Raw genomic sequence first — 14521 nt, forward strand, 5'->3', positions numbered from 1 at the left:
AAGATCTATAAATTCTGAAAGCCGCACACTGATTATCTGATTCATTGGCGGTTAATCTGATTTGACAGTATTATATTGTCATTTAGTCTGATTGTTTAGTGATGAAATGTATTGAGTATGTTTTAATGACCATAAATTTCCCACTTCACATACCTTAACAAAAGAGCTGCTGAATCACTAGTTGACTTTGTTTGTTGTTATTAAAACAATGTTTCTAAGCAACCCAGTAGCTTGAGAACAAAAATACTTATCTGTAGACATATTTAATACATTTTAATGTTAAAATATTAAGAAATACAACATTAAACTACAAAAGGTGCCAACTCTCTCCCTGCTCTACCCCCTCTGCCCATCCTGCCCCCAAGCACACACTCACTCAGCATTCTGAACACCCCCCCACCCCCCCCCCCCCAACCCTCATACCAAAGCAGTACTGAAACTTTTTTAGAGCTGACATGTACTTACACACCCCATACTGGCACTACTGCTCACACTTGCACTGTCATACTCACTTTAATTCCCCTACAACTGCAAGCTTTAAAGAACTTTACGCACACACAATTTTTTTTTATAAATATTTGCACTATATTTTTAAAAATAAATTATAGTGCTACTGTTATACGGGTTTTGTTTATCCTTGTACTATCATTCCCTCTTTAATCTCCCATCACTATTGCACTATTGTCTTGTGTCTTTTGTCCACATATGTCTATCTGTGTCCTTGTTGTATTGTACATTTAGTGTCTTTCATTGTTTTATATTTATAATCTTATTTTCTGTACTTGCTGTAACTTTTAGGAATAAGAATTTCAATTCTCTGCATGTCCTGTCATATGTAGTATTTGAATATCACTTTATATGATAAGAAACACAAATTTTAGAGGTTTTATTGAGGCTTTGTTCTTTGTTAAATAAATTCTGAATTATACATTTTTTATTGTTTTACTTACTATTCATTATGCTAGATAAAAGCAGAATGACAGAGGGTCATCATGAGTGATGGGTCCCACTTTTGTGTTTTAGGCGGAGACAAACAACAAATCTGTGTGAAGGCACTGTGCTTAGCAACAAGATTCTCACAGAGTCTCACAGATTCAGAAGACCTGGTGTCATGGTGTGTGGTGGAATTTCGTACAATAGCAGATCACTTTTGGTCTTTATTACAGGCACTTTTTCAGACCAACATAATGTTAAGAAGGTCTTGCAACCAGTGGTCCTTCCTTCTCCATTTCAAAATTTCAACAGGACAATGCTCATCCATTTACTTCTGCCATCACAAGAATTTGCCCTGAAGACACAGATACTATGATGTGTACGTGTCTGTGCTATGTAAGAACCAAAACAGTCAATCATCCCAGGTTAAAGCAAATTGCCACAGTCAGCACGATTTTAATTAACCTTTATTTGACCTTTTATGGGTGTGTGAGTAGAATGTAGACTTTGCACTGGTATTTTAACTGCTTATTTAGTTAACTTAGTAAAATACCATTTCGTGCCACATTTGCAGATCACCTTGTAACGGTGGTTTTACGTGAATTGTACTACTGCGCATGTGTGCCAGAGTTGTGCTTCTCTATGAAGACGGTGAGCTAGCTGTAGTATGGCCTCCGGTCTGATGTACCTACCCTAAGCTATCTGGACAGTAATGGGGAGATGCGCTGGTGCTTATGTAAACCCGTCTTCTAGCCCGCATGGAGTGGATTAAGTGTATTTTCTCTGCTAGCTCCTCCACCACACGCGTTTCCACCCATTCCAACCTACAACAAAGTTTCTGCAACCTAATTTATCAAATCAAATTCAATTTATTTATATAGTGCTTTTTACAAGCGCTAAGGGGAGACCCATCTTCTCTGGTTAGACTACTTATAAATGAGTGATAAAGATCTACTATATGCTAGTTAGTTCTGAAATTGCTAGTTAGAGGCAATGAAAACTGTAATATAGTCAGTAGTGGAGGGTTGGCAACATATCAGAGGCAAGTAGTATAAACTGGACTGTGGGCATTTGATTTGTTGGGGATGATGGAGAAGCCCGACTTCCAAAAACTTCAATCAGTGTCTGGCCAGAGAGGTAACAGTGATGGATGTCCAACCCTCTGGTTCTACTGTCAGGCTGGAAATGTGCGTTAGTCAATAATTTGGAGTAGGGAATCTGGATTTTTAAAAATCTGGATTTATGAAGGACGAACCATATTCAACGATATCAGAGTATGGCTAATGACTTCAGCAGATCTGACTATAACTAAAAAAAAAGAACCAGAAAGTAACATAGACAATGAAGTATGCTGAAACAATGACATCCAAAATATGATTTAATTTAAATGTATGAGATATTCATGAGGTATGGAATTTACCCTTTTTTCGTTTATATGCCAGTGGTTGCTAATCCCATATATAAAATATATGTCTTGGCATTAAATACTGCTTAAAGTGCATTTTAGTGTAATTGTTCTTCCAATAGCATTAAGGTGTACACAATATGTAGTACATTTACAATATACTTTTTATAGCATTTTAAAAATGACATTTAAAAAACACAATTTAAATATATGCTTTTATGGTGTATTTAAATATAGCTTAATTACAATTAAAGTATATTTAAGATGCCGTAAATAGTAGTTGCCAAAATAATAGTAACTATTAGTAACTATTTAAGTATGTATTGATTTTAAGGTTAAAAGTACGTACTTTTTTCATGTTAAGTATACTAAAATTAAAAGTATTCTTAAATTCTTTTCTTTTACCAGGGTTACACTGTGAGGGACAGTGCTTGGCCTTGATCTGAATGAAAAGTTTTTGCCAACTTTTGTTTTTACTTGTCTTTTACCACTGCAAAAAAAAATGCCGTGGTTTGATGCTTCAAAAATCTGAGGCAGGATATGAGGGAGTATAAGATAAGATGTGTCACAACCTTGATTAGAACCCAAGAGTTCGGTAAACACTGGGATGACTGGACTTTCCACGTTTTAATGCTCAGTGCCAGCAAAGCACTGATTGGCTCCTGCGAAGATGCCCAAGTGAATTTAAGCTGGAAAAATTTGAAAGGGTTTGCACTCGCTGCCTTGTTTCAAGCCCAGGTAAGAACCCTTTATAATGACGCAAATCTCTATTGGAAGGAGTTACAATTATTAATATGATTTTTATTATTTTTTTGTAATCAATCAAGTAAATCTTGATTAAAGTATTCTTAAATTACTATCACTTTTAAGTTGTGTAGCATAATTAGCACAAGATTAAAATCATATTTTATAGTAATTGTGCAAATCCTTTTTTTCCTGCAGATATGGCGATGAGAGGGACACTGCTTGGTTTTACAGCCCTGCTGTTCTGTGGTAAGCTCCTTATCTTACACTACAGACACCTGGAACGTTCTGTAATTTTGAGGTATAATTTGGAAATACAATGTTCACTCTTAATAAATAAGTACTGTTTCAAAATTAGTATATTTCTTTGTGTGTAACGTATCAACTAACTGCAAAGCTTAAAGTATTTATTCATTTTTAAGGATGCTTATACTATGCAGTTTGTTACATATGTTACAGACAAATGCATATAATTATTGTCAATGAATTAAATCCATTTCCATGTGATATATGCATTTAAGACAGGGTTTTTCATAATTTTCCATTTTGTTTTAAGAGATGTGCAAAACTTAAAAGTCCAAAAAAATAGAAGTACTATTCTATAATTTTTTTAATTTAGTAATATTTAGAAAATTTGAAGGAGCTTAGTCGACAATGTAAATAATTAAGTTTTTTGTATTATTAACTGACTTCACTATGTTTATCTTATTAGCAGTAGTGCAAAAAAATTTACGATTTACGTTTAGAATTCACCAACAAAAAAAACATAAACAACACCACTCATTATTTAACTAGTAAGGAACAAGTGCTTTTAAGTCTAAGTATAGAGAATTCATTTAAGATATTAAATTTCGTCAGCATCTGAGTTCTGTAAGAAAAACAGCTGACAAAACTTTTGCTCACATCAAGAAATTAAGATATTTAAACAAATAAAATTTGAAAATAGATATAATTTCTTTTTAAATTAAAAAATTGTTTTGACTTTTCTATTCCTTATTTTGACACTATCACAGCTTTTAAGGTTTTTTAAGGTTAATTAAGTACAGGATGCAAAATCATTTTGTGCGTTATTGTAATTTTTTATCTTAAAATCATCATAGGCATGAAATATACCCCTAATAATTTATGCTATTGTTAGAATATGAGTAATTGTGAGTCATCGGGCACTATTTTACCGATCTCTAGGCGAGCTGTCAACCGTGAACAGTGTAGTTTGATTTAGGGAGTGTCCGTGTGTCTTTGCTATTGTAACGACTTTAGTACACAAAAGACATGTACTGATTCTCTTAATTATTCAACCAATTAGTGTGTTACTTGCCATTCATTCCCTTTTGGACGTGTTTAACATTTATTAGCAGAGGAAACTGACCTGCTCTTTCACGCTGTGAAGGTGTGCGAGCAGGCAATTTATGTAATATAAAAATGACCTATATTCTGTTTATTTCTAATGTAAAAGTTTGCATAGCTGCCACCAGGCACATGCTATGGGTTTGTGCGCTGCTGTGTGTCCATGTATGTGTAACAAAGGGGGGGGGGGGGTGTACATGCATTGGGCATACGCCTCTCTGTTGATAATTCACTGCCAAGATAGCAATGAACATCTGACAGTTCACTGTTGTCTAGGTTGTTTTTAGGCAGTGATGCACCTGTGTTTACCGTTAATAAGATAGCAATACGCCAAAAATTTACCTGAACACTACATTCATGACACGAGGCGAAATCTGTGAAAATAGACTGTTAGTGGGATGTAAGATAGCAATGAGAATCGCAATACACCCGAAGGAGGGCTTAAGATGTCCATGCATTTGCTCTATGTGTCTGTCTAATTATATTTGGTCTTGATTGTTACCTGTCCATACTTTCTAACTATAAACTTTACCATCAAATATAATTATTAAAGTCCTTCACTCATTCCAGTTACCTAAATGAACTCTTAGATCTTATTTGTTTATTTTTAAAATACAATTTTGGGAAAATCACTAGAATGTGCTCAGTGTCCTCATGCTATTAACATAGCTGCCATTTAGGTATTTTTCATGTTTTTGCTAATTCTATGCTAAAAACTCATTCCTGTTACTTTCAGTCCTGTTACTCAAAACATAAAAAGTAACAGTAATGAGTGAAAGTAACAGTAGTGAGTTCTAGTAACAGGAGTGTTTTTCTTTGTCATAAATATTAATTATTTGAACATGAATTCTTTAAAATAAACACTTTCTTGAGAAAAAAAAGCAAAGGAATTAGTGGACTATGTCACATGAGTTTTGTAACCATCTTCGTCTTAGAAACCTTGCAAAAAAAATAAGTAAAGCTACCTGAGTTTGACCAGTACATGTTGTTAATATTTAAATGTATGTTATAAGATTCAGAGTTTAAAAAAAAGCAAATGGCACAACAAGCTAGTTACAACAAGCAAATGGCACCTATTCGGTGGAATGGCCTGTTAATACTCACACACTGCAGATAGCGGTATGTTATTCACAGCTCTTTATGTAATTTCAGGTATGTCCTTCGCTGGGCCCACTGGAAGACAGTTTGCTATATCCTTCATGCAGAATTACATGGAAACACGGCATGAGCCTAGACGATTTCTGGTTGAGGTTTTTAATCCATCTGTCAAACTGAGCGCCAGTGTGAGAGTAACAGCGCTGGGAAACGTCTATGAGAAAACTGTGCAACCAGGACAAGGAGAATTCTTCGAGCTGCCCAATGAGGTGGAGATGTTTGGAAGTGCAAAAAACCAACAAACAGTACAAGTGGAATCTGACCAAGACATTTTAGTGTCATCTCTCAACTATAAGATCTTCTCAACAGGTGCTTCAGTAATCTATCCTGTCAACGAATGGGGAACAGAGTACTATGTTTTTACCCCAAGGACACCGAAGTCCCGTAAGACAATTCCAAACGCCTACAAAGAGTTCTCCATCAGCAACTACAAGGACAAAAATTCAGTTCAGGTCCACTTGACCAGCGGAGTGATATTCCAGGGGCAAAGTTACCCTAAAGGAAGCACACTCGTAATTGATTTAGAACCTTTTGAGAGCGTCCAGATCCAAACTGAAGAAGAAAATGAACGAAGACTATATAACCCCCATGTAGGAGATCTGTCAGGCTCCAGAATTATAGCTCAGAGACCGGTGGCAGTCTTCACAGGCCACAGCTGCACCTGGTTTTATACTGGATGTGACCATGTGTATGAACAACTACTTCCTGTCAGCAGCTGGGGGAAAGAATTTATTGTTGTATCCATTGCCTACCAGAAACCTCAGAACAAATTTGATACCGTCCACGTTCAAGCTTCTCAAAACACATTAGTGACAGTGAGCGGTCAGGATGGAACAGCCTCAGAAAAACAAATGAAGGCTGGAGAGATGTATGAAATACACCTGAAATGGCCAGAATCCCTGTACATCACTGCTGATCAAGGCATTCAAGTGCTTTATGAGTTTAACGGCGGAATCAACAAAGAAGGAGTGCTGAATGACCCTTTCCTGATGAACATCCTGTCAACTGACCACTTTAGCACATCCTACACACTGGTCACGCAACCTGGTTTCACAAACGAAGCATTGGTAGTAATGCACAGCAAGGACATTGATGGACTGAAATTAAACAACCCCCTGAGGTCAGAAGATCTTATGTGGAACACCATTGGCAGAACTGAATACTCATGGACACAACTGAGTTGTGGTGTGGAGTCAAGCTTCCATCAGGTTTCCCATCCATACTCGCCGTTTGGCCTCTATAGCTTTGGCGTGTCCCGTGTCAATGGTTATGGGACCTCAGCCTTCAGCAATATACGAGGTAAAGCAAAACCTAGATTCAATCTCTGCTATTTAGTTAGTAGCATTTAGTAATAGTTACTGTGATTTAAAAAAAATGACTAGAAAGACAGCTTTTTGGAAAATTGTAACAATAATATTTAGCATTCTCCATTCTAATGCCCAATCCCATTTCACCCATTGGCCCTCCTACTCGGCTCTACCCCTCTGTTCTTTTTAGGTAGGTTGTCCCAGATCTTGTTGGGTTGGGGTGGTGGGGTTGGGGTTGGGGGAAGTTTAAGGACTACCCTTGAAATGGAGGCACACTCCAAACAGAGGATTATGAGAAAAACTGGCAAGATGGTGGCACAATTTAATGTGTAGTTTCAGAGTTTTAATGCCATTTTCTTCATAACAAGCATAAAAATGCAGTAGTTAGCTAGGTAGCTAACTTTCTTGTTTTCATCTTAAATGGTGCAACAGACCGCAGAGGCTGCAGAATTTAAGGTGGAACAAAAAATGAAATAAAAGCTAATAAAAGCTAATTTCAGCTCCTAATCACAGGGAAACTAAGGAATGGACAATAATAATTAATTTCCACACCACCCACCCCCTTTCTGGAGACTAGATTGCTGTTTTTTAAAGCTCCATTGCTATAGCTATATCTGTATCAGGTGCATGAAGGGTTGCTCCAATTCTTAAGGGGAGCATTTAACCCCTTCCTTACCCCTTAATTAGTTGTTTAAGACTAAGGCTAAAAAAAATAGATATGTTTATTTTAAGTTATTTAAGTTATAGAATAAGGCATACATATTTACAGATTACTGCTTTTATAATAGGAATGCAAGTGCAAGTACACATTTCATGAGGATGTAAACTAAAAAATATATATAATTGTGATTTTCTTTTTTCTCTAGTTGAAATCCAAGACTGCAGCACCATCATATGTTTAGAAGGTGAAAGCTGTGAAATGGTTGGCAATAAAGCCTTTTGTCACATAATACAACCCTCAACTACACCTCCACCTCCCTCCACAGCTCTACCTATACCTACAACTCCACCTATACCTCCCACTATACCTCCACCTCCCACTACAGCTCTACCTGTACCTACAACTCCACCTATACCTCCCACTACAACTACAACTACCACAACAACTACACCTACACCTCCCACTACTACTACTACAACTACAACTACCACAACAACTACACCTACACCTCCCACTACTACTACTACTACAACTACAACTACCACAACAACTACACCTACACCTCCCACTACAGCTCTACCTATATCTACAACTCTACCTATACTTCCCACTACAACTACACCTCCCACTACAACTATCACAACTACACCTACACCTCCCACTACAACTACCACAACAACTACACCTACACCTCCCACTACAACTACGCCATCCACTACCACCACCACTGCCCCCTCTATCCATCCCCCTTCTGTACCAGTGGGGACTTGCTGGGTCATGGGTGATCCACATTATCGCACATTTGATGGCACCTACTACAACTTCATGGGCAACTGCATGTACATCATGGCAAAGAACTGCCGTGAAGACAGTGAACACCCAGCCTTTGAAGTACAGGCCAAGAATCAACGCGTTGGCAGCTCAAAATCCACTTCTGTAGAGATGGTGAAAATTACGGTCTATAAAACCACTGTCACCATTGTCCGGCACCAAACTGGGCTTGTTATAGTAAGAGTTTCTTTTTATGTTTTTCCGTAGTATGTAGTGTAGAAGTTAATCTTAATATGATTGTAATGATTAAACATATTACATGCTTTCATATTATATCAACTCAAAAATTGCCTCTTGTTTGTTTCAGATTAACAACTCACTGTGGAACCTTCCCATTACCCTGGACAATAACAGAGTGAAACTCACGCAGAGTGGTCTCTCAGTAGTTCTGGAGACAGACTTTGGTCTATCAGTGCAGTATGACTGGGAGCAATATCTGGTGGTGAAGATCCCAGAAAGCTTTATGGGAAGAATGTGTGGAATGTGCGGAAACTTCAACGGGAAGAAGGATGATGACCTCACTACTCCCAGTGGCTCTGTGGCGAGCAGTATTCCAGCACTGGGAAAGAGCTGGAGGGTCCCAGGTTTACCTGAGGATTCCACCTGCACTGATGATTGTACAGGGCAGTGTGAGAGCTGTAAATCAGAACCATGGTATGATCTCTTAGCAGCAAAGGGTTTCTGCGGCTTTGTTGCGATTCTCTCTCACGGTCCACTCCGAAAATGCAATACTCTTATTGATACTGATGTGTTTTATAAGAACTGCCTGCTGGACTATTGTATGGGAAAGGGATACAAGACTTTTCTGTGCAGAACTGCACAGACTTACACGGATGCCTGTCAACGTTCGGGAATACAAGTGTATGACTGGAGAAACCTCCTTGGCTGTCGTAAGTTGTAACTTAATATAGTTTACTTCTTTTATTACTTATCCGTATTGGTTAGTTATTGATTTACGAATGTTTTGCAAATGGCTATGGAGTGGATGCTTAGGAACTCTTAGAGGATGTTCATTGTGAGAGGTTTTATTTGTGTGTTTATGTGTTGTTTATTTAGTTTTGTTGTGGCGGTTTCACTGGTGGAGTTATATTTACCCTTCTGATGTTGGGTTGAATGGTGAATAAGGGTCTCCACTAGTGACCTGCCATTTAATGAGAAGTCCTTTCATGCTCTCTTCTGTTCTAAATTATTTTTGCTTAACATGATTATGGCCTGACCTCTTTAATCTGCCCCAAGTGACGTTACATTATATTTATTGAATAAGGTAAATGCATCAATGCTCAGTTGTAGCTTTCTTCTTACATTTGTTTAATGTTCACACAGCTAACCCACAGTGTACTGAAAACAGCCACTTTGAATACTGTGGAACTCCATGTCCTGCCACCTGTGAGAACCCTGATGCTCCTGCAACATGCAAAGTGGCCTACTGTGTGCAGGCCTGTGTCTGTAATGAGGGATATTACCGCAGTGGTAACAAGTGTGTTCCTAAAGCTCAGTGTGGCTGTGTGTACAGTGCTGATGGGGAGAAACGCTACTTGGAAGCAAACCAGACCTTTTGGGCAGATGATACCTGCCAAAAGCAGTGCACCTGTAATCCAAACACCAAACAAGTGGACTGTAAAGCAACCAGCTGTCCATTTGGGCAGGAGTGCAAAGTCGTCAAGAACATTAGAAACTGCTACCCAGTTTCCACAGGAACCTGCAACATCTACGGTGACCCCCATTACAACACTTTTGACGGCAGCACCTACACCTTCCAAGGCACTTGCACTTACACTGCTGCTCAAGGCTGCCACCTGGAGGGAACCCAACTCACTCCATTTGAAGTTGTAGTAGAGAATGAGAGATGGTATGGGATCCAGCTAAGTCCAAATGTTTCTGCAGCTAAAGTTGTTGCTGTGGAGGTGTACGGTATGACCTTAGTGCTGCGGAGGAATCAGCTACACCAGATAATGGTTAGTACACTAGTAGTGCACTTTATAAAATCTTTAATCAAAACATTATTGTGCTTAAATAATTGAATACTTTCACTGTTTTAGATAAATGGGATCTTGACCAACATCCCTGTGAATCTGAACGAGGGAAAAGTGATAGTCCAGCAGGAGGGATATCAAAATGTTATCACGACAGACTTTGGCCTGAGAGTCGCGTATGATATGGTTTTCCACGTCAGCATCACACTGCCCAGCAGCTACCATGGGAAGACCTGTGGCTTGTGTGGAAACTTCAATGGTAACAAGAACGATGACTACATGCTGCCAGACGGTAAAGAAACCAAAAATATTCAGACATTCGGAGCTGCGTGGATGGTGGCTGTTCCTGGTGTTGTGTGTGATGATGGCTGCAGTGGAGACTTCTGTCCAAAGTGTCCTGCAGACAAGAAAGCTATATTTGAAAATGACTGCAGCATTATAACCAACCCTGACGGTCCATTCGCTGCTTGCCACAGTGTCATTAAACCTGAATCCTACTTCAGAGATTGTGTCTATGATGTCTGTATGGGTGACGGAGATTCAGACATGCTCTGTCACAGCATCGCTGCTTACATGATCGACTGCCAGGACTTTGGAGTCACTGTTGAAAACTGGAGAACAACAACATTTTGCCGTATGTATACAATATGTAGCAAAAATAACTATGAAAAGTCAAATAGGCCATGTTTTAGTTATTCATCACACCTTTCTTGATCTTGTTACTTGTAGCTCTCAAATGTCCTGCAAACACCCACTATGAAATCTGCGCTCAGTCATGTGACACGCCCTGTCCTGGACTCACTGAAATCATTAACTGTGATGTTCAGATCTGTGCTGAAGGCTGTATGTGTAACTCTGGATTTTATAATGATGGGACAGGATGTGTTAAAGCAGATCAGTGCAGCTGTTATGAGAATGGACACACATATAAGGTAGGTCGCCAAAAAGTTAAATAAAATGTCATCAGTGCAAAATCAGTTATATTGAATACATACACCCTCAAAAAGATAGAACTAAGAACTAAGGTGGTTTTTAAGCTCTTTCAAGGTGTACAGTCATATCACAATACTATGACCCCCTCCTTGTTTCTACACTCACTGCCTTTTTGATCAGCTCCATCGACCACATAGGAGCATTTTGTAGGTGTGTAATTACAGACTGCACTCCACTCCTCTTTTCACATGTGTCCATCAATGGTAAAGACTTTACACAGTCAGTGCAGGTATTATTTGCGTGTTAAATCAGTCTCAGCGCTGCAGTGACACTGACATGGTGGTGGTGTGTTAGCATATGTTGTGTTGGTACAAGCGGATCAGACACAGCAGTGCTGCTAGAGTTTTTAAACAATTCAGTATCACTGCTGGACTGACAATAGTTCAACAACAAGAAATATCCTGCCAACAGCGTCCTGTGGGCAGCATCCTATGACCTATGACCTAATCTTATGACCTGCTAGATAGGTCTAACCATTGAATAACATGGTGAAAGGAGAATAATAAAGTAAGCAGAGAAACAGAAAAACTACAATCTGTTTTTACGGAAATACACAATGTACCTGTATTCTCAGTGAAGTTGATAAAATGAACAATGAGTTTAGCATTATTTGTGGCCTAAAGTGACTGATTGGGTGGGCAGAAAATTATTCACTATGCAACTTGATTAAACAGCGACTCTTTATTTTATTATTTTTTACATATTTACATATTATTGTCCAATCAAAAACAAGTATTTTAGTAATTTTAGATTTTTATCAATTTTTTTTAGTTTTCTCCAAAATTACCAGCAATAAACTCTTGCTGTTTTGGAGATACCGTTTTTTAATTGGACAGCAACGATAGGCATGTACTGCATCATATAACTACGCACATGGAGCTGCATGAGACCTAATATTTATGTAAAATCAGTAAATATATTATATTACTTTACTAACTCTGTCCACAAGATTCTTTCATTTCCAACTGTCAATAAATACATGTTGAAGCAAATCATTTAGAAGCATCTAAACCTGCAGAGTAAAATACAACTATACACTGGTACTGTAGGGGGAGCCCTGTACCTCTCCTACTGTGATTTGTATACAAAGCTCTGCATGGGAAAAATTGATGTAAAACAGAAGTCATCAAGTTCTTAACATTTTGTCCAAGTTTTTGGTTATAATAGAGTTATTTACTTAAAACACACTTGATCAAGGGAAGATGGTAATGTTGTGCTTTGACATGCAGAAAACTTAATGTCTCTTAATGAATATCCACCTCTTAACTTTTTTCAGATTGGTCAGACTGTCATTACAGAAGACTGTCAGGAGCGTCTGACTTGTCTTCCCTCTGGTGAAGTAAAGCATGAGAGCATGAAGTGTAATAATGATGAAGTTTGCAGAGTTAAGGATGGAGTACTTGGGTGCCATCAAATGCAATGCATGATGGAGGCTGGAGGCTCCTTCACGCTCTTTAGTGGAGAAGCATGGACTTTCACATCTACAGGAGCTTTTGATTTAGTGAAAGTGTGTGATGACGCCGTGGAGCTTGAATGGTTCCGTGTGGTGGTGCAGGTGCAAGCCTGTGGGCAGACAGGTCTGAGGGAAGTTGTTGCTTTGCACGTGTTTTTTGAAGCTATGTCTATTACTGTCAGTGCAAAGCAGGAGATCTGGGTGAGTACAGATATGATTTATATGCTGTCTTTCATCTGTATCCCTTGTATGTTGTGTTTATTGTTCATAAATGTTATACTGTTATAATATTGTTCTTATTTTTCAGGTCAATGGTAAGAAGAAAGCTACTGTGGAAAGAAATGGAATCTCAGTGAGCGTTCAAGAGGGAATTGTTGTCATTACTAAGGGATCTGAACTCACAGTGTCCTACAGTTTATCAGAGGAGATTATAGTGACTGTGAACGAGGATATGGCTGGTCAAGTTTGTGGAGCCTGTGGAAAACTCAGTGCTAATCAACCCATCACTGTTAACAATAAGGACCAAAGCTCCTACATGAACAAGAACAAAGCACTTGACTTTCCACAATGGTGAGTGATATTACATTTTAACAGAAAAATATAAAATTCAAGAACTTACCTCTATTATCTAATTATAGTAATTTTTTTAGTTGGATGTCTGAGGGGAAAGTCAAAGTAGTCATAAACCTACTTTGATTAGCTTTTAATACACTAGATTTGGTCACTGCTTTAGCCTTCTGAAAAGCATCGAAAGCTTTGTTCACCATTGGAAAAATCTCTCTCTATATTTTTTTAAAACTGTTAAAATATAAGCATTATATGATATCCAATCTCCATTGAACCATGTAGCTGTTCTGGACACTGTAAGTAATTTTCATGACCCAATAGAAAAGCTCTTAAATTACTTTGAATACATTTGACAGTAATTCTTAGATGTTAGAATAATTTTGCAGATATATTTTTCATATATTAGTGATAATATGATGATAATATTACGTATTAGTCTGTAACAAAATACCCACAACAGATTGTAGAGTTTTTAAACAGTGATTCTAAACATTTGTATGACATTGTGTACTAGAGACAAATACTTTAACAGAAATTATAATTTATGTATTTTTAATTTTGATGTCAGTACTGAATGTTATTTTGATTGTTTTATATATTCTTCTCACTTTATGAAGTCTGAGAACTGTTTTTTGTTTTGTTTTTCCAGTGGGATGTAAACATCACAGAACAGCTACTGCAAAGACAGCGCTTCTCACTGTACCGCCCTGATTTTTTTATTTTTTCTGAAGCAATGATTTGTATTCGGTCCTGCTAAAAATAATATTCATTGTTAACCGTTAAAGCCATTCAAATATTAATGTGCACATTGAAACATGCCAATAAACATGAACAATAAAACAACTTACTATCCAATACTTTTGTGTTTTTAATTTTATTTAAACTATTTTTAAAACTGCTCAAATGTAAAGTATTGTCTAATGCTGTATATTATACAGAGCAATAAATCCTATTTAGTGAGAGTACTATTTTAACATGATGAAATGGACACCAGGCCTCTTAATGTCTTTGTTAAGAAAATGATGTGGTTCGCAGCAGATATATAAATATAATTACACTTACACGCCCATGAGCATTCTTAATGTGGGGGTGACACACTGGAAGGGTGTATTTGTCCTGTGTCCTGTATTTACACAAATAAGCTTAGCTAAG

The 14521-nt window shown here is 37.7% G+C and overlaps 1 protein-coding gene across 1 annotated transcript; it reads left to right on the plus strand.

Moving 5' to 3' along the window:
- The first annotated feature begins 2861 nt into the window (after positions 1-2861).
- LOC125799481 (IgGFc-binding protein-like) lies at positions 2862-14224 on the plus strand. Its single transcript, XM_049476323.1, has 11 exons — positions 2862-3076; positions 3281-3331; positions 5582-6883; positions 7758-8560; positions 8691-9273; positions 9707-10338; positions 10423-10990; positions 11086-11288; positions 12626-13003; positions 13110-13372; positions 14019-14224. The coding sequence occupies exons 2-11, from the start codon at positions 3283-3285 to the stop codon at positions 14026-14028; spliced, it is 4791 nt and encodes a 1596-aa protein (XP_049332280.1). The 5' UTR covers positions 2862-3076; positions 3281-3282; the 3' UTR covers positions 14029-14224.
- Positions 14225-14521: the final 297 nt, after the last annotated feature.

This window comes from Astyanax mexicanus, chromosome 3, assembly GCF_023375975.1.
Source record: "Astyanax mexicanus isolate ESR-SI-001 chromosome 3, AstMex3_surface, whole genome shotgun sequence".
NCBI classification, from domain to species: domain Eukaryota; kingdom Metazoa; phylum Chordata; class Actinopteri; order Characiformes; family Acestrorhamphidae; genus Astyanax; species Astyanax mexicanus.

What these genes read in the sequence shown, in the direction of transcription:
- LOC125799481 (XM_049476323.1), top strand. Translation starts at nt 3,283, where the DNA reads ATGGCGATGAGAGGGACACTGCTTGGTTTTACAGCCCTGCTGTTCTGT. An exon ending in TACAGCCCTGCTGTTCTGTG is followed by an intron (nt 3,332 to 5,581) that starts GTAAGCTCCTTA and finishes ATGTAATTTCAG; the next exon opens with GTATGTCCTTCGCTGGGCCC. An exon ending in AGCCTTCAGCAATATACGAG is followed by an intron (nt 6,884 to 7,757) that starts GTAAAGCAAAAC and finishes TTTTTTCTCTAG; the next exon opens with TTGAAATCCAAGACTGCAGC.